The 27345-nt window shown below is 41.5% G+C and overlaps 1 protein-coding gene across 12 annotated transcripts in view; it reads left to right on the forward strand.

Annotated features, from left to right (window-relative positions):
* The window catches only part of PNPLA7 (patatin like phospholipase domain containing 7), a 326954-nt gene extending 299943 nt beyond the window's left edge, over positions 1-27011 (forward strand). For 10 of the 12 annotated variants that reach the window (XM_056823116.1, XM_056823119.1, XM_056823143.1 and 7 more), the window contains 9 exons: positions 11860-11976; positions 14232-14301; positions 15413-15529; positions 18019-18167; positions 18755-18907; positions 19661-19771; positions 21652-21739; positions 24694-25067; positions 25733-27011. In XM_056823116.1, coding sequence (XP_056679094.1) covers positions 11860-11976; positions 14232-14301; positions 15413-15529; positions 18019-18167; positions 18755-18907; positions 19661-19771; positions 21652-21739; positions 24694-25067; positions 25733-25762 — 1209 coding nt within the window. In that variant the 3' untranslated portion in view covers positions 25763-27011. Of the gene's footprint in view, positions 1-5180; positions 5251-11859; positions 11977-14231; positions 14302-15412; positions 15530-18018; positions 18168-18754; positions 18908-19660; positions 19772-21651; positions 21740-24693; positions 25068-25732 lie in introns of those variants that run through there. The other 2 variants (XR_008917511.1, XR_008917518.1) reach the window with 2 other exon arrangements.
* Positions 27012-27345: the final 334 nt, after the last annotated feature.

Consider the following 27345-nt stretch of genomic DNA (forward strand, 5'->3'; position numbering starts at 1 on the left):
AACATGGGTACTTAGAACTGGCAGCATCAGAAAAGGAATTGATCTGTTTTCTTATCTCGTTTGTCTCCATTTTAAAAAGATTCTAACTTTTTTTTTAGAGTACAAAACATAACTTTGTTTGAAACTCTGAGTTGGATCAAAAGTATCTGTTCCTGTTTCAAAGGAAGACAAAAATAAAATCTTTCCTCATGCTCCAACAAATTGAGACAATTCAGTCAGATAATATTTCTTTCCTGATGCACATGGTGGGTAGAATTGACAAGGGAGGGTTTTAGGCAAAGCCAGTGTTTGACTTATTCCCACCAGCCTCCTTTTGAGTTCATAGCTTGACATTTCTTGGAAGGGGGGTGGGGGGACCAGCTAGACCTGATCTTTCAGGGCCAGTTTTCCCTGTAATAGGCAGCACTGGTTATCCCATTCAGAGTAGGGCCCATAAATGCTTAGATTAAAGCAGTCTAAGTTGGGAGTGGATTTTCAACCATACTTCTCTCCTTATCACTGGTAAAGTCCACAACACAAGTAAATAATAGGATATGACTTTTGACTACCAACCCCCATATCTACTGAGCTTTTCTCATATGTCTCTCAATTTTTCCTTTGTCCATTCTTATCTTTGTTTCTTACCTTCTTTGCATGTGTCTTTCTTTAGCTGTGCCTCTCTTTACCTTTTTTCTCTCTTCTGAACTATTTTGTCTCTTTCTTCCCTTTTTGTATAGCTCTCCTTCCCTGCCCCATTTTATTCTCTTTCCTTTTCCTCTTACATCTTTAACTGAACAAATGTGCTACTGACTTTTTAGTATTTAGGAGAGTTGCCAAAATAAAGCTTTACATGACTTGTTCTTAATTTTTTTCCCCTCTCAAACATTATTTTATTTGGTCATTTTCAAACATTATTCATTGGAAACAAAGATTATTTTCTTTTTCTCCCCCACCCCCCCATAGCCAACGCATGATTCCTCTGGGTATCACATGTGTCCTTGATCTGAACCCATTTCCATGTTGTTGGTATTTGCATTGGGGTGTTCATTTAAAGTCTCTCTTCAGTCATATCCCCTCAGCCCTTGTAGTCAAGCAGTTGCCTTTCCTCATTGTTTTTACTCCCACCATTTGTCCTCTGCTTGTGGGTAGTGTTGTTTCTCCTAGATATTGTTCTTAATTTTAAAAGCAAATGAATAGAAAATTTTATCGTTCTCTAAGAAAAGAAAAAACCTAAATGTATTTTTTTTATTTAAATTAATTTACTTAGTCAATTTAGAACATTATTATTTGGTTACAAGAATTATATTACTTCCCTCCCTCTCCTTCAGCCACCCTTCCCGCAGCCAACGCACAATTTCATTGGGTATTACATGTGTCCTTGATCAAAACCTATTTCCACATTGTTGGTGTTTGCATTAGGATGCTCATTTAGAGTCTACATCCCCAACCATATCCCCTTGACCCATGTATTGAAGCAATTGTTTTTTCTTCGGTGTTTCTACTCCCACAGTATAATTGCTTTTTTAAAACCTGATCTTCAGTGTTTCTCTTTGTTTCACTGGCCACTAAAAATATACAGAAGTCTTGCTCTGTTATATATATTCTTATACTAGGCCAGGGCTGAAAGTGGAAATACTGTATCACTTGGAGTAGGGAGCTGGCATGATGAATTCACAGGGTTTGTATTGTTAAATTTAAAATTATATTTCTACTAATAAAAATATTATATTTTATGAGGTTTATTAAGGATTATTAGAAATCAAGGATACAAAATAAAAACCACGTGTCCATGGCTGATTAGCCCATTCAAAAACCCTGCACTTAGCTTACTTACTATATCATTGCAATGGCAGAGAAGAGATCTGTGAGAAGTGTTACTGCTAGTTAAATACAAATTGTACTCTCACCTACATGGAGACTCAAGTGAGATTATAGGGAATTCTGAGAAATACCAAGGACTTCTGGGGATTGAAGTCTAGGGTTCAAAATCTCCATTTATACAGTATGTGAGAGTCCAGGAAGTAATGCAGAGGCTGGAAAACCCACATTTAGAATTAGTAGCCTATCCTCTCCCCTATCCTGTATACCTGCAAGAAAGTTAACCCTAGAAGAAGCAGGGGCATCAAGGGATACAAAATTTTTCATTCTCCTATCTCTAGTTTCTTAGCTTTATGGATGAAAACAAAATGCACTGCATCAAATGGTACTGCTTGGTCCTTTAAGAGATTCTTAAGTGTTTATCCTCCTTAAGCATTGTAGTGATCTTTAGCTAGTTATCAGGGGCTTCTGGATGAAACCAAAAACATTTTTGTTGGGGGATGGAGGGAAAGGGTCTGGGGAGGAAGTGGCATGAATGTATTTGGCCTAACAAAATCCTGCTATTCTTCTGCTACTTAACTCTTGTGCTGACTCAGTTTGTTTTCTTAAATCCGAGTAGATTCCCTGATCCCAGTTCCTGTCTTATGTCTCTTTTTCTTTCTCACAAGCTGGAGTCTGAGCTGAGGTGACAGAGTGTGGTACAGATTTTATAACTCATCAGTGGATTATCTCCCTCCCTCCTGCTTTCCCCCTGTTCCCCCCTCCCCTTGAGTGCCATTCCTGCTATGCAGTAAAGGCTTGGAGATGCAGAGCTCTTAAGTGGAAGCCCACAGATCCAGCCTCAAGAGGAGCATCATGGGCAACTCAAAACTTGAGACTTGTTCTGGCTCCCAGGGTCCTAAAAAGGCATTATGATTCTCAAGTCTTATCTTCCATCTTCATCAAAGTTGCCCGCTCACTGTTAGAAGTCACTGTTAGAAGTTAGAAGACTCCAGAAAAGTCTTCTTGGAAACCCAGAGTATCCCATGCACTCCAAGTCCTTCATTTGCTATGCAGCCCTCACTCATGAAGCCTTTCCTGAAGCAATAAGGTTCAAGGGGGACATACTTTGCTTTGCTGTGAAATGTATTACCTGCTGCCTGTTTTACATTTGTTACCTGGAGGAGGCCCCAGCTGCCAGACCAGAATAGGGGGAGAAGTATTGGAGGTTTCCTCTTGGAATTTCTTTTGCTAGTGTCACTCTCAGGGGTAGGTGGGTGGGAATACATTGGGAATGACAGCATAAGAGGATTTTTTCCCCAGTTTTGTTAATGCCTTTTTTTATATCTCTCCTTATGTCATCCCCCCCATCCCGTACACATACATAAAAACTTTCCTTATAAGAAAGAAAAAAAATTAAGGAAAATTGATACAATAGTTATATATCTGCCAGTGTATACAAAATTGCATACCTGTGGTCCCCCACCTCTCTACAAAGAGAAGGGAGATTTAACAAAAGAAAGTTATAAAGAACCTTATCACACCATCAGAGGGGGTAGTAGTTACCAGAAAGGTATATTCTTGCTATTTAAATATCCATAAATCACTTGTCTTAATTATGTTAGTCTCAATTCAGAAAGTTTCCTACTGCTTAGCCCAGGGGTCCCCAAACTTTTTACACAGGGGGCCAGTTCACTGTCCCTCAGACCATTGGAGGGCTGGACTATAAAAAAAAAATATGAACAAATCCCTATGCACACTGCGCATATCTTATTTTAAAGTTTAAAAAAAAAACAGGAACAAATGCAATATTTAAAATAAAGAACAAGTACATTAAAATCAACAAACTGACCACTATTTCAATGGGAACTATGGGCCTGCTTTTGGCTAATGAGATGGTCAATGTCCAGTTCCATATTTGTCACTGCTAGCCGTAACAAGTGATGCAAATGTGCATCAGTTAGTCTAGATCTGGTTGGAGATTTCAGATGTTTCATTCTGGGAAAAGTGTGTTCACAGACATAAGTGCTGCCAAAGATCGTTGCCATTTTGAGTACATGGTTCCTGAGATTAGGATATGTCTCAGAGGGGAGAGAAATTAGGGCATAGAAATTAGGCAAGCTGCTTGACTTGAATGTATCTTTCAGAGAGTCACAATTCTGCAGTTCAGCCAGTTCCATTTGGTAAATTGTGTCCACATTTTCAATGTCAATAGAAAATGGGTTTTGGAAAAGCTGTATGTCCTATTCATGGAGATAAAGCTCTTTAAATCTGAATTGAAACTCCTTTTGCAACTTTTCCAGTGAATCCACACTTGTTTCTTTCATTATAAGAAAGAAAAACAATTAAGGAAAATTGATACAATAGTTATATATCTGCCAGTGTATACAAAATTGCACACCTGTGGTCCCCCACCTCTCTACAAAGACAAGGGAGATTTAACAAAAGAAAGTTATGAAGAACCTTATCACAACATCAGAGGGGTAGTAGCAATCAAGAGTTTTTCCACTAACAGGTTTTGAGTTAAGGGGAGATGACAGAAATTTTCCTCCACTTGTTTGATAAGGAGGCCTAATTTTATTTCATATGCTTTCATATGTGATTGCATATCACAGATAAGCTTTCCTTTTCCTTGAAGTTGCGCATTGAAACTATTGAGTAGCTCTGTTACATGTCAGAAAGGCGAGGTGCCATTTCCATTCTGCATCATTGAGCTCTGATACTTCCATGTTTTTTTAAAGCATAAAAGCTGTAATCTGTGGAATTAAGGCATAGAAATGTCTCAAAACTCTCCCTTGACTCAGCCAACGGACTTCTATGTGGTACAAAACATCTTCATTTATTTAGCTCATTTAGCTCTGGCAGACATTTAGCTCAGACAGAAATTCCTGAAATTGTCTGTGGTTTAGTGCATTAGCTCTAATGAAATTAACACAAGATACCACAATTTTCATAAGAGTCTCACTTCAGAGATTTACTACATAGCAGCGCTTGTTGGTGGATGAGGCAGTGTATGGCTATTGGATGAGAATAGTTACATTTGTCCATCTCTTGGATAATGCAAGCAATTACTCCTTTCTTAGACCCCACCATGCTAGGAGCACCATCAGTTGTCACACTGGCTAGTTTAGCCCAGTCCAGCTCCAAATCCTTCACAGTTTGGGAAACCTTTTCATAGATATCCTTTCCTGTAGTTGTTCCTTTGATGCTTTGCAGTGCAGCAAGCTCTTCTGTGACTTTGAAATTGTCATTCATCCCATGAATAAAGATTAGAAGTTGTGCAGAATCATGAACATCATTGCTCTTGTTGAGTGCCAAGGAAAAATAGAAAAGTTTTCTTGACGAATTTTGCAAATGCTGATGCAAATTGTCTCTCATTTCTTCAATCCTTCATGTAATTGTAGATCCTGAAAGACTAACTGTACTAAATAAGTCTGCCTTTTCTGGACACATCTCTTTGGCAACAGAAAGAAGGTACTCTTTAATAAATTCTCCCTCCATGAATGATATTCCAGTGCACGCTATTAGCTTGGCAACTTGAAAAGTTTCTTGCAGTGATGAAATATTTAGCTGCTTCTGCTTCACAAAAGTATTTTGCTGAGTTGTCAATGTATTTTTCAGTTTTAATATTTTATCTTTTCTCACATCTGCGACCAAATAATCATATTTCCTTTTATGTTGAGTTTGATAGTGTCGACACAAATTGTATTCTTTGAACACAGACATTATATTCTGGCATATCAAACACACATCTCTTTCCTTGTACTGCGTGAAAAAGTAATCGTAAGTCCACTGTTCTCTGAATATCCTACACTCCAAGTCAATTTTTTTTCTTTCTTGATGTCATTGTTTCCTAGGGATTTCAAATTGCTATTAGTCAAATACCTATGTATGTATATATATATATATTTATATATATATATATATTCAGTCTTATAAAAACAATATACCAACAATAATTTTGCCCACACAGAGGCATACAGACTGCACTGTCCATCAATGCAGTCTGATCTGTGTCCATCAATGCAGCCTTTCCAGTCCACATCGTTTCAGCCTCACCAGTGGCCATATTGGTGGAACTCCACTTTTATTTCAGGCTCACACTGGTGCAGTGTAGGAACCAGTACAATTACAGAGCCAGTCCCTCCACCACCTTTCCAGTTCATACTACCCTGTGCAAACCCACACAGGAAAAAAGAAGGCACGACACTCGTGGGTGTCCTCTTGTGGTCCGTATTTATGGATCTGTAATTATAGACTATAATACAAAAAACAGATGCCTCACTTCCCCCATATAGTACAATGGCAACCATACTCACCCAGATGTACAACATAATTGCCCCTATAACCTCCCTTTGCCCAAAAGTCTCTCCCCACATTACTACATAGTACAATGGTCCCCATACTCCCCTAGATGCACTATAGGAGTCAGAGCCCTATAATACAGGCCATTATGTTGTGCATCTAGGGGAGTATGGGGGCCATTGTACTACTGAGTTTCCCTGAAAATAAGACACTGTCTTATATTAATTTGACCCAAAAAAAACAGGGGGTGTCTTATAAACACCCAGTGGCAGTGGGGGGCTTCTCACAGTAGAGACCCACCGCTGATGTCACAGGCCAGATCACCTCTATCCAATGCCTATATACAGTACTGGAGGCAGTGCTGGGCCTGTGACACTGTATACGGCTGTCTGGGATAGCGGAGGCTGGAGCGCTGGCTGTGATGGGCCTGTCACACCTTGCATAGGCCCATCACCGCCACCACTATACTGGGCAGCAGTATACACAGTTCTAAATCCCCTCCCCCACTCACCGCTCACCATGCTGATATCTTCCATTGGGTAGCCACATAATCCTTTGCTTGGCACCTCGTTCTCGTTCAGTCACTCTCAGAATAAGGTGCCACACAAAGGATTATGTCACCGGAAGTAGTACTATACGTGAGTGGTGCCGCGCTTTGCAGATGCATCCTATGCTCCTCTCACTGACCACCAATGAAAGAGGTGCCCCTTCTGGAAGTGTGGTAGAGGCCAGATAAATGGCCTCAGGGGGCTGCATGTGGCCCATGGGCTATAATTTGGGGACCCCTGGCTTAGAGGGTTCTTAAAGCCATGTGAACATATTCAAACCCAATGTCATCTAAATGAATAGTCTCAACATAAGGTCTTGGACCTCTTAATCACCCTTTTTTCCACCTACTGTTTACAAAATTAGCAGTCTTTAGTTAACTCAAATAACCACATTTCCTGAAAATTCCATGCTTGCTTCCCCTCCTCCTCTCTTTTTATGATATCTACCCTAAGATGATGTGCAAAGCTTTTCACCCAGCACTTAGGAGATGAAGATGTCCTCTGAAGTGGACAAGGCATAGACAGCCCTGCCCTCAAGGAGCTTCCAGTATTGTGAAAGCATTAATTACAGCATAAGGCAAAAATGTGATAAGTGCCAGGAGATTACAGAGGAAGAAAAGGAAAGATCACTTAGTCTACAATTCCAATAACTATACTAATGGTGATGGATATTTATTACACTATTAAGGTTGTATTTACTTGAATAATTTTTCCCATTGTGTCTTTTCCTCTTCTCTAATTCTAAGTAGGAAATACAATATCTTTTTCTTCTGTTTATATTCTCTATCTTTAATCCAACAGGAAACCCCCTTTCTCTCTTATCCCCTTGCTCATTCATGTTCCTATGTTTCCTTCTATTTTTCCTCCTTTAAGTCACCAAACTCTTGGCTCTGACTCCTATGATTCCTTAATAGATCAAGTTTTGTGAGGGTTTTTTTTCCTTCTAAGCTCTGTACCTAGAACAGCAAGGGTTGGGCAATTGGGGTTAAGTGACTTTCCCAGAGGTCACAAAGCTAGGAAATGTCTGAAATCAGATTTGAACCCAGGTTCTCTACCTAGCTGCCCTGACAGAACAAGTCTTGAGTGAACTTTTACTCCCACATCTGGAAAGCCTTACTGGTTTATAGCAGTATTGTTCTTACCTTATAAGCCCTGAGAGAAGTAGTTTAGCTGAGAGTCCCTTTCTGTTTTGGGGAGGGCAATATTTTCAAATTTAGAGCACATAATGCAATGCTTCCTGTCAGAATTAAAATGTAAATGTTCTCTTCCAAATGTAAATGGGTATGTATCCATTTTGGGAGAGGAGGGAAATATGAATAAATATTATGAATTATTGTATTAGTGAAATCTCTATGGGTCCCACATGAAACCCTGAGCAAGGCAGAAGGGATAGCTATTGGACTGAATTACACTTACTGAGGACATACAAAGTAATTGGTCATCAGGGTCATTCAGGGACATCGTCCAAGTTTGGGAAGGAAAGTTCAATTGCTGCCATTCTAACCTTATTTAAAAGGAAAATGGAGGGGGGCGGGGGAAGGGCAGCGAAGATGTGCTTTGTTCTGTTACCTTGGCTTTTCTGCTTCTGCCGAAACCCAGAGGATCAAAGTTCATCAAAATTTGTTCTTTTGAGAGGGTAAAACTGTTGAGGACATCAGAATTATCCCAAATTCTTCTCTATTGTTAGGGACTACTGGAGTTTTATATTCTTAGAAATGCACAGAAATTGACTATGTGTCCTAGGACATCCACTTCTGTGCTCTCTTTGAGTTTAAGATTCACTGAAAAAGTCTCCCAGGGCCTCCAATTCTATAAATGAGTTGGTTGATGAGTCATCCCATGCTCTGAGCTAGAAGCTATTCATATGAGAGAAGAGCTGCCTTCTGGGTTGAAGGACCTCCTGGGAATAGATTCTCACCTGCTGCTCTTGGGACCATACCATAATCCTAGAGTCCCTGAAAAGAAACTAGGAGGCAACACTAGAAATCCTTTAGATCTTGTTCTGTTTATTTTTCTCTTATACATCAAGTCTTTATCTACACAAAACCAGCTATAGATAAAGCAATACAACAGAGGGGTATGGCAGCAGGCAGGCAGATGAAGAGCAGTGGTGAATAACCCCTTGTGTGGTCATTCTGCCACACAGATCTGTCAGATGAGACTGGCACATAACCCCATGCCATTGCTCATCTAGCTTCATGCTGACCCTAGCTTGGGACAGAGGCACCAGGGATGCAGGTCCCTTCCAGGCTGCAGGCTCTGTAGCCTGAGCCAGTGGTTAGATGCCTCTTCTTCTCATTTGTATGTACCTTCCTGTCTCTTCTAACAGTCTACTTTCTCCTCCCCTTACTATTCTGCCATGGACCATTTATTCTTCCTTCTTTTTAAAGATAATAATTTTGTTTTCAGGTCCACTTTAGAGCCTTTGAAATAAGACTGAGCATAAAATGATGGTGATATAGATATCACTAATGAGACAATGAGGCCATTTGTGTCCCATCTCCAAACTGTGCTGGCATTTGACAAAGGTTGGATATTTGAAAGTAAATGTTGACTCATTTATGCATTCTTGAGGCTTATTGATTTCTGGATAAGCTGCTTCTAAGGCATGAGGAAGCCATTGGTCTAGCTCATAGACCACACTGCTATTGTTCCTGGATCCTGCCTGCTTTTTACCTGAGGTCTTATGGGGCAACCCAAGAATTTTGCACCTATACTCTTTCTCTCAAGGTGTCTTCAAGACCAGAACCTTTCCAAGTTAGAGAATGAGAACTGAATAAGAATCAGAAAGACAGCAGTTGATGGGCTTATGGCCATAGATATAAGCAGGTACTTCCTTTTTCTAGTTAGCAGAGAATTAACTAACTTCTATGGCAACAGCTAGCCTAGAAATTAGGAATCCTGGGTCATTTTCCCAATTCCATTGAATTTTCTAAACCATATTAAATAGTTTAAATAGTTCATATATATCACTGGGCTGAAAGTCAGGAGGACCTGAGTTTGAATTCTGCCTCAGACACTTATTAGTTGTTTTGACCTTGGAGTCCCAATTTCCTCACCTATCAAATGATGGAATTGGAATCTGTGACTGTTAAGTTTCCTTCTAACTCCAAATCTTTGATTCAGTCTATTCTATGAACCTGTTTGCAAAGTGAAGATAATGTCATTCTGAATAATTATGCACAAAATAGATGAGCCCAGCTCCTCCTCATTTGCTTCGGTATCCTTGGGATTTCTCCTTTGAAAGAAGGGCAGTCTTATTGTTCTGTTGGCCCTAGGATGGAGGAACCGGGTCTCTTTCAGGCTCATTCCAGGCTCACCCCAGGGACTTCCTGCTGTGACTGCCCATCATCATGGCCTTACTGATCTGGAAATAGCAGAAAATAGTTGGTTCCTATTTCAGCTAACATGAGAGGCCAAATATGAATTTTCTCTTGTAGACCTATAATGCCAAAATATGGCTGGAAATGGAGACTACTTGGTTTACTCTTAATTTACTATTCAGTTCATTTGATACATTTAAAAGCAAAGAGATAAACTTTGTCTTTCCAGTCTAAGAAGAAGAATTTCTAAATTTTTATAACATGATTATTGGAAATGAATTTTCTTTGTGAAACCAAGTAAATAGGTTTAGGAGTTTGGAATCAGTCTCAAGATCATTAAGAAAAGTGAAATTGTTTCTAGATGAAGCCAATTAGGAAGTTTAGTAACGTGCTAGGCCTATATTTAGGAAGACCCGAGTTCAAATCCTAGTTCTGTTACTCTAAACAAGTCACAATCTCTCTTAGCCTCAGTTTTCTTTTCTATAAAATTAGAGTTAGACTTGATAGTCTCTAAGTTTTCTTCCAACTTAAATGGTCCTAGATAGCCTGATAATCTCCAGTTGTGGCAGTGATCACTGCAACACAGGAGTTATTAGTGATTAATACAAGGCAATGGTTCTGGGATAATTGTGATCAATATTTTTAACCCAGAAAGTTGTTAGCTTATAAAATAGCAGTAAGTCACTGAAGTTCTGGCTCAGTTTTGGGGCTTCCATAGTTAGAAGAACTCTAGGGCATTCCCGATTCTTAGCACTAGCTTCCAGGCCTCTTATAGCAATATAGGACTAGCTAGTACTGCTACTTAATGTATTAGGAACTTTATCTGTGTTTATTGGATTAAATTGAATGGCACAAAAATGCAAAGCCATACTTCTTAGCATCTAGCATCCTAAGAAATCAGGGGAAAGAAACCAAGATGGAAGTAAAATTATGATCACCAACTTCTCATAATTATTTATCAAGCACCAATGTATGTAAGGTCCATATAATATATACAAACAGAGCTAATTATCTGTCCTCACAAATTCACCCTTTTCCCTACCTTTTCTGTTTCAGGTGAGAGCAGCACCATCCTTTTTTATTCATCTATTTTCACAGCTTCATGTTTTTTCCTAGTCTCTTCCCTCTCTTACACTCCCCATATCCTGTTTGTTGATTTTTCCTCTAAAGAACCTCTCGCTTCAATCCTTCTCTTTTCACTTACCCAGTCACCACTCTTGTTCAGGTCCTCACTGTCTCTCACCTGGCCTATTGCAGGAGCTTTCTAATCAGTCTCCCTGCCTCAAGTCCCTCCTTTCTCCAAGTCTTCCTTCATATAGTTGCCAAAATGATATTCCCAAAACACAAGACTGATCATGTCACTCCTCTGTTCAAGAAGCCTCAATGGTTCCTTATTGCCTCTGTGATAAAATACAAACTATCCCATTTAGCATCTAAACCCTTCATGATCAAGCCTAGGATTATTACATGTTTCTTCCTTTACTGCATTCTATAATCCAATGAACATGACATATGTGTTATTCTACAAACCTCACATTCTCTCTCCCATCTCTTTGTCTTTGCATAAGCTGATCCCTATGTTTGAAATGCCCTTTCCCCACCAAATAAGATATTATTCTCCCCAAATCTTAGAACTTTAAATATTGTCTTTTCCTCCCATCCCTACTATGCTAAAGCAAGAGTATGTATCTATTACTCAAATAGCTATAGAAGATGGGTGTCATCCTTGAATATATTTCCCATTGCTGTTGCTTCATATCTCCTCCACCCTCACCCCACTCTACCATGTATCATAACCTTCAGTTTTGTAATGTAAAAACCCTTTCATCTTATCAGTGTTTGAGAGCAAAATTAAGTGATCAAGAGTAGACCTTGGTTTGTTACTGTTTTTCTCTCTTTTCTCCCAGGAGATGACTTCAGTGGTGAAGACAGTGCTCGATCTGACTTACCCAATCACTTCCATGTTCTCTGGAGCAGCTTTCAATAATGGCATTAGAAAAGTCTTCAAAGACAAACAAATCGAGGTTTGGCCCACTCTCAAGAAAGCCTGGCTATGTTGGGTGGTGGTAAAGAGAGCCTGATTGACAGGACCTTCCATCTTTGAGGCCCGCAGCAGCTGGAGCACAGAAAGTCCACACTAGCCTAGTGTGGCAGGCAGCCATCCCGGAGATCCGCAGGGCATATGTTGGTCTCAAATATATCTCATTTCCCTGTGGTCTTTAGCCTAGAGGTGTTGATATAGCCTCAGTGACACTGCCTACTTATTTAGCAGGCAAATAGTCCCCTGGGGACATTAGATTATTGTTTTACTTGCTTCACATCCAGGTAAAATTTGGTATCAAATACTTCATGCCAAACCTTACCTTGCCAAAAATAGATCTATGCTTAATCTGGCAGCAAATAATCTAGAGGGTACATCTAAGCCCCAGCAGATAAAGTCAAATGCCTAGGAGTAACAGAGCCAGGTGGAGACTGCCACAGAGCTAGAATCCTGAGAGTATGACATTCATGCTTATTTCCTAGAACACATATATTTCTGCAATTTGTGGGCTCAACAAATATGAAAGGAGGAAGATGAGGATTTAAGGGGAGTGGCCAGTGAAGTTCAAAAATCGTTTTATTGACTTACCTTGGTTTCCTAAACCCAGAGACTTCAGGGATTTGGGCTAGACTGGGCTTTTTTTCAGAACAGTATTTGGCAGTCATCCCAGGCCTAAGAGCCCAAAGGAAAAGTTAGGCAATAACCAGTTCTTATGCATATCCCTGTGCCATTTGGGTGACTTAGAGAAGGGTAAGAATGCTATCTCTGGACAGTTATGCTATTCTTGAGAGTATGATGTGTAAAGATTAAAATTAGGGAATATGGGGAGACCGAGGCAGGTAGAAATCAGTTTCTCTCTGCAAGGAGTATTATATTTTTTAGAGGTTTATTAAGGATTAAGGATTAAAGAATATACAAGTAAGAAACATGTGCCTAGGCCAGAGGCCTAGACAAAATAACCTCACATCATGGAAGAGGCACCTCTGCTCCAAAAAGGAAGTCCAAAAAGAGAGACGAGAGAGACCCCAAAAACCTTTGCCACCAGCTTAAATCCTTCCTCAATCTCGGCCCACCTCAGAATTCCTGTGAGATTACAAAGCATTTTGGGGAAGAGGAGCAAAGGCTTGTGGGGATTGTAGTCCTGTATTCCAGTCTATTTTTTACATTCCTCCGTTTGATCGCTTGCAAAAAAATTAATTTTTTTCCAAAGGATGATGAAAACATAACCAATTTAAAGATTACAATAATTTGATAAGAGAAAAAAACAAACAAACCCAATAATTGCTGAACGCATTGACAAAAAGCCAGTTAGGGGGCAGTCCCCTTTGGCATGAAAGTACAGATACAAATAAATGTTCAATCAACCACACCCAAAGTTCAATTTTGTGCAACTTGTGGTCTGGAGGCTTCTTCATGGTGGCTTCTCCAACAGTTCAGTTCTGAATTCAGAGAGGTAGCATCTTCTTTACCTAAAATTCTTCTCAAAAGGAATTTAAACTTTGCAATTTAAATAATTTCTTTTACAGATGATAATGCAGCTCAAGTCCAGGGATTCAATAGCCACATGAGGGATTTACTTCACTTTGTTCTATTGCCACAATCTAGTATCTCAGCCTAGCCAGCCTTTTCACAAATGCCAATCTCAGAAGAAAATAATAGAATGAAGGTGCCAGGGAGGGGGAAGGAAGAGAGCAGTGCTGATGGCTTGGTGTAATTTCATCCTAATTGCTGGGAAAACAACCCAGAGCATTTGGCTTACTGATGGTGGGTCAGGAATGTGATGCTAGCACAAGAGAAAAATCTAAAGAAATCAGGTTTGAGAATAATCTCTAGGCTGAACAGGGCTGGACTGGTAAGACAGAGAGAAGCCACTAGCCATATTCATTTGGCTTTCATTCACTTCCCTTGTGGGCCTCTCTGTCTCCTGTAGATGGGAGGACAAATGCCTATTTCGTCCAATCTTAGGGGCTGTAAAACTTTGTTGGATTACTCAGGGAAAACAATGTAAAACTGGAGGGTCTCTTAAAGTCCAATTAACTGCTGACTTATCTATGTCTCCATCTCTTTATCTAGATGTAAATCTATAGATAAATTGATGCCAAATATACAGCAAAGAGGACTCGGGCTATTTCCTCTCTCCTTTATCCCCCTATAGTAAAGGTTTTCTCTCAGCATCATTAGGAGGGTAATATTAACCTAGAGAGACACAGCTAAGCTATATCTCATTGTTGTGTCTAGGATCTCTGGATTCCCTATTTTGTTATCACAACAGATATCTCTGCCTCTGCAATGAGGGTCCACACAGATGGTAAGTAGCTACTTCACAGAAGGAGTCCCGATGAGAAATCCCCTCACTTTTTCTTTGACTTTTCCTACTATAAGCATTAAACTATGTCCTAGCCCTAGGACCTGAGAGGAAGGAAGGAAGGATGAATGTGACTATCAGAAGAGGAAAGGCAAGAGAGAGAAGGAAATCATAGCCCAGGAGCAGAGATGAATAGGAATACATCATCGTTTAGAATGAAGGAGAGAGGAAAGATCTATGGAGACAATTTATGCCCAAGTGCTATGCAACTAGTCTGGGCTGTACTCTACTGATCTTTCCCAAATTGGCCAGTTTTGCCTATATGAGAATCTTCTCTGACTTACTACCTGTACCAGGCATAGAAAGTTGAAGAATTTTGACATAGTAAGAAAAATGGTTACTACCACTACCATACCTGCAAGGGGGAGACAATATAGAGTTTTATCCTAGAAGGTGGCCTAAGACCTCTCTAGGAGGGTATAGTTATTTCTAGGATCAGGCAAGCCCTTTCCATGCTTCCCAAGGTCACACATATTCTTTGCCTGAATCTTTGCTAGGAAATAGAAGCTTGGAAAACATCCCCTAGATAAAGGTAAACCTTTATGTAAATGGAATTGCTGCTGCTGCCATTGTTACTCAGTAATTCTCTCCTAACACTGGGGATTTTTTTGTCTGCCTGTCTATGGTTCTGGGTGAGAAACACACCTCCTTCTGAGGCAGGTGACATGACCCTGAGGCTAACTAGAGAACTGCCATTCACCAACTGCCACAGCCATAACATGAATTTGCCTTGCAAAGTCTCCCTGCTCTCAACTGGAATGTCCTAGTGTTGAAGGAACCACCAGTTTCAGAGGCAGTATAAATCAGTAGTGTTGAGAAAGAAGACTTTGACCCTGCCTCACCAGGACATGTGATCCAGCACCCATATGCACATGGTGCTCTCTCAAAAAGTCTCCAACATGCTTCTTGCAGATGTTAGACTTGGGATTGCTGCTGGTCCTCATTCTCCATCCCTAGGAGGATAGCTTGACCTCTTAGAGTTCCCCAAAAGCATCTGCTAGTTTCTCAGGTAGCCTACCTTTCCCTTTACTCTTCTGTTTCCTCATTTCTGCAGGCTCCCTGTGGAGGTATGTCCGAGCCAGTATGACTCTGTCTGGTTATATGCCCCCACTCTGTGACCCCAAAGATGGGCACCTACTGATGGATGGTGGCTATATCAACAACCTCCCAGGTACAATTGTACTGGTGTACAAGGAGATAGCTCTTGAACAGCACTGATTAATTAATTGGAGGCAGTCACTCCTGTGAACCAGTGTACTTTGGGTCTAAAGGTGCATTTCCTCACTCACATAAAATTGGCTCCTTTGCCACCTGCTTCTAGAGAAAGGCTGGGGTGGTTGCACGTTTTCTTTAGAATGGGCCAAGAAAAAAACATTTTAAACTAATTTACTGGAATGAGTCCTCATGGAACAAGCAAAGGAAACACAGACACTCATACACACCCGCAATACTGAACATATGGCTATGTTTTTATTAGCTTAGCTATCAGAACAGGGGCCAAGCATAGAAATAGGCTAATTTTAAGTGCTAAGGAGAGATTAACCCCTTTCTGTGCCAAGTCAGAGATGAAGGCCCTGCAGATTCAGAAAAGAACCCTATTTGAGGTAAGGCCTTTGAGGCTAAGTACAAACAAAATCTTTAACCTTTTCAAGTCACCTTCAGAAGAGCATCCCAAATCAGCCCAACCTTTCCAAGGCTAAAGCAGGCCCACAGGCACAGAGACAATAACACAAAGATGGCTCTGAAATATCAGGGGACTTCCTGGCAAGAGACACTAAACAAGTCAAATGGTCTCATTAGGTTCTATAGAAAGTATTATAATAAATAGTACTGTGTTCCTTTGGGTCCTGGAGAAGAAAATGTCTCATAGGATTAATTGCCAGCCAATACTGTTGGTAGAGCTGATGCTCCTGAGAGTTTCCCCAATGTACTTGTTGAGGAGGCAGCATTATATAGTGGAAGGAGCCCTGGGCCAGGATATGGAAGGCACAGCATTTCATTCTAGCTCTGCTGGTGATAAGTTACTTAACCTCACCACATTTCAGTTTGCCCATTTCATTATGGGGAAAAAATGAGGTACTTGAATCCAATGAAATCTGTGAATGAATAGCATGATACCCGTGTAAGGCACAGCACTAATGACCGAAAGATGTTTGAGATTTGTTGGCCAGCAAAGGCTCTGATATCTTAGGGTACCACCCAAGAACAGATGTGCCTTTGTGAGACATCTATTTTCTCATCTCACACTCATATCTCAACCCCTTGCAATCTGACTTCTAACCTCATCACTCCATCAAAACAACTCTCCAGTGATATCAATGGTCTATTAATTGCCAAGGCCCTGGCCTTTTTTTTTTTTCAGTCCTTACCCTTTTTGACCTTTCTGCAGCATTTGACATAGTTGATCACCTCCTGTTTCTTGGATTTTCATGAAATTGCTTTCTTCTGGTTTTCCTTCTTCCTCTCTGGCTTCTCCTTTTCAGTATTTTTTGTAATATAATTATCCTTGTTCTCTGTCCTTTTTATGAGTGGATCCCAGAGCTCTATCCAGTGCTCTCCTCCCTTTCTGTCTTGGTAATCACCAAATCCTTGGATTCTGTGCAGACAACTTGATAGATAGATAGACAGACAGACAGACAGACAGATAGGTCCCGTTTCTGAACTCTAGGACTGTGTCACCAACTCCATACTGGACATCTTCAACTGCATGTCTGAGGGAATTTCAAATTCGGCAAACTCCAAAACAGAACTCATTATCTTTTTTTCCCATATTCTCCCTTCTTCCTAACCTCCATTTCTGTTGAGGGCACTACATTCTTCTGATCACCAAGGTTGACAATTTTAGGATCATCCTCAAATCTTTAGTCTTCTTAACCCCTCACATCCAGTCAGTTGCCAAGGTTTGTCAGTTCTACCTACACAATATATCCCTTTCCGCTCACAGTCACCACCTTAGTTCAGATCAGTTGGACTTTTACTACACTCTCTCAATTGGTCTCCCTGCCTTCAGACTTTCCCTTCTCCAGTTCACCCAGCTTCCACAATTATATTTCTAAAGAGAAGTTCCAAGCATATTAGTCCCTTGCCCAAGCAGCGCCAGAGACTCCTCTTACCTCTAGGACAAAATTAAGACTCTGGCCTTTAAAGTCCTTCCCAATCTGGTTCCAATTCCCCTTTTCAGATCTCTTGTATATTACTCTTCCCTCATGTACTATGTATTCCAATCAAACTACAGAGCTTGCTGTTCCTCATTCTGGTCATTCTATCTCTCACCTTAGTCCCCTTGCAGAGGCATTCCCCATGCCTCCAATGTATTGCCTTTTCCCCTCTGCCAGCAGTCAGTTGCTTCCTACAAAGCTTAGCTTAAATGCCAACCTTTTTACCTGAAGCCAATCTTTATTCCCTTCTCCTACCCCTCAGCTGAAAGTTATTATTGCCACGCCTTGCCCCAGGGAAGTCTTTTGTATTTGTATTTGTATTTAAATTTTTGCATATAGTTTATTTTCCCCAATAGAATGTAAGCTCTTTAAGGGAAGAGACTTTCGTTTTTTTCTTTGTGTCCCTGGCACCTGGCTTGGTCCATAGTAGGAGCTTAATAAATGTTTTTTGAATTGAATTAAATCCAATACCATGGAAATTACTGGGCCTTCTCCCCATCAGCTGATGTGGCCAAATCTATGGGTGCCAAGGTGGTGATTGCCATTGACGTGGGCAGCAGGGACGAAACGGACCTCACCAACTACGGCGACTCACTGTCTGGCTGGTGGCTCCTGTGGAAACGCTGGAATCCCCTGGCTACAAAAGTGAAGGTTGCAGGGCCTGGGCCTCAAGGGAGGGAATCAGAAACACCATGCATGGGAGCATGGAGTATTAGGGAGCAGCAGTAGCTAGCAATGAAAGAGAGGATAACATGTGTGCAGTACACTCAGAGTGGTTCTCCCTCCCCAGCTTCATGCCCAAGGGTTGCCAAATGGACTTTCCCCAGCCTCTTAGGACCTGAGTAAATGCTTTACCCTCCAGCTACAGCTGAAGCCCCAGAAGTCCCCCCTCACCCCCCCCCCCATCCACTACTCTAGGTCCCTAAAACTTCACATCTATTTTTGTCTCCCAGCCTAGGACTTTTTCCACTATAGCATTGCTGCCCCTCCAAGGGAGAGATTTTTCTAGTTGCAGGACCCATTAGTATCAGGGGCCTGGGAATAAACCAAGGTGTTTAGTGGACTAGGACTAAAAGAACCAAATGATGACAAGTGGGGAGGTTTTGGTCTAGGGGAGGTCATAGGTCACACATAAAAAGGGAGATATAGAGCAGAACTTGTTGCAAGTACCCTTATCCTATCCTTGGAATTCATTGCTTGTCATGTCCCTTCCTGCCTCCTATAACCCTGTGACATAGGTGCTGAATATGGCAGAGATCCAGTCACGCTTGGCCTATGTGAGCTGTGTCAGGCAGCTGGAGATGGTGATGAAGAGTGATTACTGTGAATATATCCGACCACCCATTGACGAGTATGGTACCCTGGACTTTGGCAGATTTGATGAAATCTGTGTGAGTGTCAAACTGGCTTGGGGGATGTTGGGAAACATTAGAAGTAGAGGTAAGAATACATAAAGAATGCTGAGATTAGGTTGTTTCCTCACTTCTTAGATCCCCAGTTCTGGAAGAAGGACCCTAGCCTTAGTCCTTATCAGAGGTATCCCAAGGGGAGCTTTGTGCTTGCCTTTCTATTCAGCAATGAGAAATGGAAGCCCCTATCTCCAAGATGGAAAGCAACTGTTTTGCTAAAGATAGGCCCTAGTCAGATCCTGTTCCAAAAAAGCTATGGAATTATTCTACTTTATAATAATTGTACTACCTTCTTTCTACTTCTGGGGGCTTTCCCTGTGGAACTTGAATTTATTCAGCCTTGATAGTCCTGACCAATTTTACATGCTCAGGACTGGAGGCTGATATCCTTGAGAGTGACCTTCAAGTAGAAAGGAGGACTGTGAGCTCTGATATATCCCTGTGAGTGACTCTAGAGAATAGAATATTAGAATTTATGGTTCCCTGTGAATCAAAAGATGGGATTATCAAGGTTGAAATGTCCCTGTGAATGTCCCATTGGGGAGATTAGAGGAATTGTAGGGACTGCCTTTTAAGCAAACTCCTTGCAGGGCCTAATGTGAATATTAGGACTAATAAGACCCTATAAATGATCCCTGGGGGCCAGAAGGGGATGATAGGGCTAATTTGATTCCTGAGGTCACAGGTCACATTGACCTGTGCATTCTTTGATGAACACTACTTGCTTCCCATCAGGAGGTGGGTTACCAATATGGACAGAATGTGTTTGACATCTGGGCCAACAATGGTGTTCTAGAGAAGATGATGAGTGATGTTCAGGAAATCCGCAAAATGAACACTGGAGATGTGAGTCTTTCTGTGTGCTGTCAAATACTTTCTTGCTTACTTTACAGCTTCCAACAAGGCTATATATGTTCACTCAGAAACTGATGACCCTTCTTATCTCTTCTTTTGTCTTATACACCCCTTTTATTAAAATAAGATCCAGGCTAGACCCAGGATCTCTGAATTTGAGCTGTTTTTTTTTCTTTTTTTAATATTTTTATAACTGTCTTTCAATATACTGTCATTATTTTCCTTTATGATCCTAATGTTTTATGCATTTAAAAATATTATTCTGAGAAATTGTTGGTAGTCTTCAACAGACTGCCAGAGTGAGTACATAATAAAAAAAAAACAAAGAACAACTTAGACCTCTGGACTAGTAAATCTCTAGGTTGTTTCCAGTTGAACTTCCCTACATGGGGGAAGCACTGGCCACCCTCTTGCTAGCCAGCCCTCTTTCTAAGCATCAACTTTGTGATGAAGGTCCCACTAGGGCTGTGGGATGTGCCTACACATCAGCCTCAGAAAGCCCTTTGCTAGTATCTGTCCTGACAGTAACAGCAAGATCTTCTTTTCAGGTCCTTTTTTTCATTTAGTGCCAACATTATGCCAAGTGCCCTCCCTCCCTATCCCACTCATACAATAGAAAGAACATGAAGCCAGGCACAAGGAGACCTGGTTTCTAGTGTCAAGCATCATAGATTTAGAGCTGGAAGGTACATTCGCATCCAATTTCATAGGTGAAGAAACCATTCCAGAAAAGTTCAGTGAATTGCTTAGGGGCACATAAGCAGTAAATAGTTGATCTGGAATTCAGATCCATGCCCTGTGACTCCATAGCAAGCATCTGTTCCATGGCACTACACTGCCTCTCAAGTTCTAACTCTGCCTTTAACTTGTTCTTGTTACTTTGGGAAGATCACTTCATGACACCTCACACGTCAGAGCAGGGTCTTGGACTTGGTGATCCTCAAAGTGCCACTAGGTCTGGTATTCTCTAGGTTCCCATTACCACTCCTAGGTGTGGTCATGTGCCTTCTGCATCCTCCTTGGACTGGAGAGACTGTGCCAAACCAGATTATAGAGGATGGAGGGGAAGAAGAAAAAGGGAAAATCTAAAATCATTATCATTACTAAACCATAGATTGTTCTGAGTCCAGGACATCTCTGTTCCTAATGCAGATGTGCTTCAATGGTTAAGTTCCAAAATGGCTGCAGACAGCAGGAAGGGTGGTGACTTGGTCACATGTTAATATTAATTCATTTATTAATGGAATATAGGTGATTTCCTACTACCTTCACTCATTGTTTATAACTTTATGAAAGGGGTTTATCAAAATGGGCTAGCCCCTTCAAGTGAGAAACTGGCCAAGGTGCTTCATAACAGGGGGTATGACTGACAGAAACAGGTGTTTCTCAATAACTTGCTGCTGGTTTCACCCTTTCTAACTCTGCCTTCACGGGCTGAGATGCCCAAGCATCATCTCCTAAACAGTCAGAGGACTCAGTGCTCCTGGGAGCGACCACCAGTGACTCAGAGGCAGACAATCAGAGGACAAGGGAGGGTACACAATAGAGATTAGTGCACAGCAGCAAGAGTCATGTTGGGAACAATGCAGTTTGCTACCTCCAGAGCAAGAGCCTGAGTTCAGGTCTTGAATCCCCTAGTTCCTAGTTTTCTACACTTTAAAACAAAATTTAACACAACTTGTCAAGAATGTATAAAAAGGTAAATTTAACCAAGTTTGGATAATGAAGCATTCTGCTTTACTCTGGCCAAAGAAACAGACTTCTCTTTTCTCAAGAGGTATTGCACCTCAAATGTTGACTTTATCTGTTCTTGTATAGCCAGGATGGTTTCACTTGGCACTGTTCAGCTGATGTACTCTCTCTTTATCCAGATGTTCACCTACTCCAATGCCTCCTTCACTGACCTGGCAGAGATCGTGTCTCGCATTGAACCAAGCAGATCCTTAGTGGAAAACGATGGTGAGTTGGTCTAAAGGAAGAACTAGCTTGTTTTATAGAGAGAGCCACAGTCAAGACTCAAGGTCAGGGTTACAAGGAATTTGTGCCTGGATCCTCTCCTCTTTTCTTTTCTACCTTCTATACCCATAGCCTGTGTACTTCTGTCTGTGAAAGGTAATCAGCTTGAGTTGTATTACAAGGATGATACAGTCTGTGTTCTGATACTGATGGTCTAGAACATGATGGCAAACCTTTTAGAGACCAAATACCCAAACTGCAACCCTCAATGTGCATGTGAACTGTGTTCCTCAGACAGGGGAGGGAGGAAGCACTCCCATTGGGATACTGGGTAGAGGGGTGGGTAATGCGAGAAATGTCCTCAGACCTGGTGGAGAGGGGGAGGGGAGCAACCTTCCTCTGACACACATGCCACAGGTTCACCAGCATAGGTCTAGAACCTCCTTGAAAGGTTTGAGTCCAGCCACACAGATTTTTATATGTGGGACATAGCCTTGGCCAATCTCCCACTTCTCCATGCTTCCACAGGCATTTCCCTCTTGTCTGTTTTTCTTCTCATCTTATCCTAATCTTCCTCCCTCTCCAGCTAGGTAGCCCAATGGATGGGAAACTGGATCTGGAGTCAGGAAGACCCAAGTTCAAATCCAGCCTTAGACACTTCCTAGCTATGTAACCCCTAGTCTCTGTGTGCCTCGGTTTCCTTGACTTTGAAATGGAGATAATAACAGCCCCTACATCCCAGGATTCTTGTGAGGATTAGACACAATAATATTTGTGAAGCACTTAACAGTATCTCCCACAGAGTAGATACTATGAAAATGTATTAGTCATTCTTATCGTCTTCCTACTCTCACTTTCTGACCATTTCAGTGACTTACTCTTGTGCCTAACCCAGGCAATCTTTTTTTTACTCCTTTGGGCACTCTCCCTATCTGCCTACCTCTTTTTCTTTCTTTTTCTCTTCCTCCCTTTCTCTTTCCCTAGTTTTTTTTTTTAATTAGGGAAAGGAAAGGAAAGGAAAGGAAAGGAAAGGGGACTGTTTCTGTTGCTGAACAGAATCCACATGACTTTCTGGGGAGAAACTCCCAGGAATCCCGATATGTAGGTTGCTGTCAGTGGAAAAGCCCAACTCATACTATTTTTTTTAAGAAGATCAATGATCTCATGGCCAAATAGTTTCCATTCTTCTGAGCACACAGTGTTTGCTTAATAGATATTTATTGAATGATTGAATGAATTAATTTAGTTATTCCCTGCCACATGTACTACAGGGCCAGGCACACAGAAGAGGAGAAAAGGGGGGCTCACTGTTGACTTGTTGATTGCCAAATACTACCTTATGTTTTTATAATATTGTACAGTTTGCAAAGCACTTTCAGATATGTTATCTCATTTGTTCTAATCAATAGCCTCATAAGATTGGCATGGTAGGGATTCTGTGCATAATTAAAGAAAAGAATGTAGTCCTCCACTAGAAATGGTGACAGAAAAAAATAAAAGGAAAACTTTATAGTGTTGTTCATACTCCCATAGAGAAGCATCCTGGCTTTGTCATATCGAGGCCAGCCCTTTGCTGAGGCAATGGCTAAAGCTATTGCTTTTTTAAATAACAGGCCTTACCATTCTCTTCTGCTTAAGAGCTTAGTGGGACTTGCTTCCAAGTAATGAACAAATTAGTAAAATGACATTATGACAACTGTCTCTATGTGAATGGCAGAAATGATACATCCCACCCACAGATCCACTTTTATTCTCATTAAATCCTCATCAATTGCATTTGTCTTTTCCTGGATGAATCCAGCATCTGAAACAGAGTAAAGGTGGAATTTCTATCCTAGGGTGAAGGATAGATCAGGGCTTCAGCTTACAGGAACATATATGTCCCTGGAATTGTAAAAGCCAATCTTAGGATTTTAAGCCAGGATTTAGAGGGCATGACAGGATTCTCTTCCTAGGTAAATCACCAGAAAAGTGTATGTTGGATGGGGAAGAGAAGAGGACATATTTTGGCCCTCTCATTGACCTCCTTGGAGAGTACCAAATGTTTGACATAGGAAGGTGCTTTATTTTTTGCAGGAATATCTGACCCATAGGCTTGCAATGAAAAAGAATACTGATTCTAAACAAACTCTTTCTTTGAACTAACCATGTACTCCACAGTAGACCCTTGAACCCTTATTGCTAGGAAGCCCCTTAGGAGTATTAGTAAATCAGGAGTATTTATTGAGGGTTCACATAAGTACTTATCTATTCACTGAGAAGGAAAAGGATTTGGGGTTTTAAAGACTCTGGATGTGAGATCAAGGCTTGCTGATTCTACCAGACCCTTCCTTCTTTCTCCCACTTTTCTCCCACAGCCATGACTCTGAGGGGTTCTGGTGGGCTGGAAGCTAAATGTGAGTCCCCTGGAACAAAATGAACTAAAGAGTGACTCCAAGAGACCTCATTTTCTATATCTCAAGTGATGCATTCATTCTGGGCATCACACTTTAGAAATGATCCAGGGGAGGGAAACTGAGTTGGTGAGGTGAAGAAATCATGCCAGCTGAAAAACAAGCAAAGTAGCTAAAGATGTTTAGCCTGGGAAAGAGATTTAAGAGACAAAACAAAGGAATGGAAGGGCTGGAATATTAAAGAGGGATTAAGTTCCTAACATGTAGAGCTGTCCAAAGGTGACATGGGCATCTTGAGAAATTGTTCCTTTGAAGGTGTGGCTGGACCAACAACCCCTTGTCTGACATGTTGTAGGGAGGAACCTTATTCATACAAAAATTGGACTCAGTGAGCTCTAAGAATCTTTCTACCTCTGAGGTTCAATGATCCAACAAGTATTGTTCAGACTCTGAATCAGTTGCCCTATAAACCCATATCTACTACTCCTGTCAATCTCTTGCTGACCCCCTATCCCCCTATCCCCTGGAATTGGACACAACAGGGCATTTCCATTTATCTGCTAGATGAATCTGACCATGAGGATGAATATGAAGAGGCGAGCATAGACTTCCCTAAGGACGAACAGGTCGAACAGGTCCGACAGCCCTCACAGGTCCGACAGCCCTCACAGATCCGACAGCCCTCACAGATCCGACAGCCCTCACAGGTCCCACAGGTCCGACAGCCCTCACAAGTCCGACAGCCCTCAGAAGTCCGACAGCCCTCACAGGTCTCACAGATCCAACAGGGCGAAGAGGTCCAACAGGACAATCAGATGGAGCAGGTCGTCGAGCAGGACGATTGGTTCGAGCAGGCCCAACAGGAAGAACAGGTCGAACAGGAGGAACAGGTTGTTTCAGAAGAAGATGCAACAGCTATTTATGAAGATCCCTTCTCAGTAAGACTGATTTTCTGCTCACCTCTCTTGTCCCTCAAGATATAGATAAGTAATTCTTGGACACTGTCTGGCAGATAAGGCAGAAGCCCCATAAGGAATGCCAACTCTTTCTTCCAGGGTAGTGGCACTATCTCCATCTGTATCCTGAATACACAGATAATCACAGTTGGCCATTTGTTTCCTTTCTGCCCTAGGGAAGGGTTACTTAGAATCTAGACCTTCCCTAGTCCCCAAGGCTGGCTTACCCAGGATAAGGATAAGTCTTAGTGGACATGGGGGAAACCACCTTTGTCCCTTTGATGTATGTTGCTTAAAAACAATAGGCCTTAACAGGTATATGATAATGAAAATCTCTCATGTACTCTACTCAACTATTTCCTGGGCTATTCTAAAGTGAGGCTTCCACCTCAGTAGATGCCCGTTGCTCCAAAAGTAGCAAGATTCAGAGGACTTAAAGAAAGACTTTCCAAATTTCCTAGACCTCCTTTGGGGAGAAAACACAATATTCCAATGTATGTGTTTCTATCAAAACTCCAAGCTAGACTGTAAGACCTAGGGATGTGGCAGACCCTGGGCCAGAGTGGAGAAGACTGGATGCTCTTGTTTAGTTTTTTTTTTTTTGCTCTTTAGTATTAATAAGTCCAGGTCATATTGTTTTCATTTAGGAAGAAGAGATCAACAACACTCCTCCGTGATCAGCTCCTATTCTGCCTTTTCAGAAGTGGATTCCTAAAAGCCCTGTTTCTCTACAAGGGGCCATGAGGCTTATGTAATGGAGGCTGAGACCTTGATATTTGGTGCTGATGGAATGAAGCCACAGTCACTTCTCCTGAAGCCATCTTGGGTATTTGTGGGAGGGATGGACACATTTGCCTTCTTCCTTTCTACCACCCAACCAAATCACTGACCAGCCATGTGATTCTATCTCCCAGAGTTGGGAATGGGGGGGGGGGGGAGAATGGGAGGGAATGTGAGAAGGGGCATTTACTGTGGTTTGAGAGTAAGAGGGAAGCTGGAAAGAGAAGATCCATGAGTTACTGTGGTTTTGTACAGTTCAGACTACCCTTGAAGTGCTTCTTTATTGATCCTATTAGAGAAGCTATGTGGGCACATTGGCCCTGGGGAAAAACCTTTGGAAATCTTGGAATCTAGGAGTAGGCTGGATTTTAAACAATTACTGGCTTTAGTATTCAGGCCACTTTGGCAAAAAAAAAAAAAGGCCCTGGTGAAAGAGTAGAGGAGATTTTTGGGCAGGTTGATAGCTTCTATCAAAGGTCTTCCTCTAGGAGAGCCTTTAGGTGGAATGGACACTCGTCCTCAAGTGCCTGGTTTGGGTTACCCACCCAGTGCCATACTCTTCCTTAGCTAAGCCAGGATGAGGCTCAGGCCCTTGTGAGAGAGAGCTGAGCCATTTGAAACTTATTCTATCCTCCCATTCTGATCGTCTCCTCCTGGGGTCAGAATAAAGTATATGTACTGTGACCAAGCCAAATTCCCCTCTTCTCCCTTCTAGAATTTAGCACCCAAGCTATGTGTTTTGTTTTCATGTCCTTGGCTAACCACAAAAGAACAGCCCAAAAGAGTGAGACAAAGGACCAGGGCTGGGCCCTGAAAGTCAGCCTTTCATTCAAGAAGCAGCTGAGACTACCCCCAATCCTAAGGCCCAGGACAGGCCTCTGAGAAACATAGGAAGTTGGAAGATGCTGCCAGAATGAGGAATTCTACTTCATGCTCACTTTGCAAGGTTCTAGCTCCCAACCCTCCAACCTGTGGCCTCTGAAGTTTCTGGGGAAGAGATTCCTTCTGTCTTGGCTCAATATGAGAAGCAATTGCTTTCCTTTCATGGATAGACAAGTTTGAGGTTGGAGATAGGGAAATGTAGGAAACTGAAAAGGCAACATACAATTTAGTTTATTAATAAATATATATATAGATACACAAACATATTCACTGGTGGTTTTTTCCTTCATTGGACACACCATTGTGCAAGTCTGGGATGAGTAAATTGTTTCTTTTCCCCTAGTTCTTCCAGGGGTAGAACCTTTCCCCAAGTGCCTGGAGAATTCCAAGAATAGAGATGCTTCTGACCCACTCTCCCCAGGAGGGTGCCTGGGCCCAACTCCATCCCTGATGATTGTTGCTATTAACATTGGATGACCTGAATATGATCTTCACTCCCCCACTTTTATCCTAGGGTTGGGGATGAGGGTATAGAAAATAACTATAGCTAAAGAACAGAGGCTGCTTTTCATTTTCTCAGCCCCTGCATACTATAGCT

The sequence above is a fragment of the Monodelphis domestica genome, chromosome 1 (assembly GCF_027887165.1).
Source record: "Monodelphis domestica isolate mMonDom1 chromosome 1, mMonDom1.pri, whole genome shotgun sequence".
NCBI classification, from domain to species: domain Eukaryota; kingdom Metazoa; phylum Chordata; class Mammalia; order Didelphimorphia; family Didelphidae; genus Monodelphis; species Monodelphis domestica.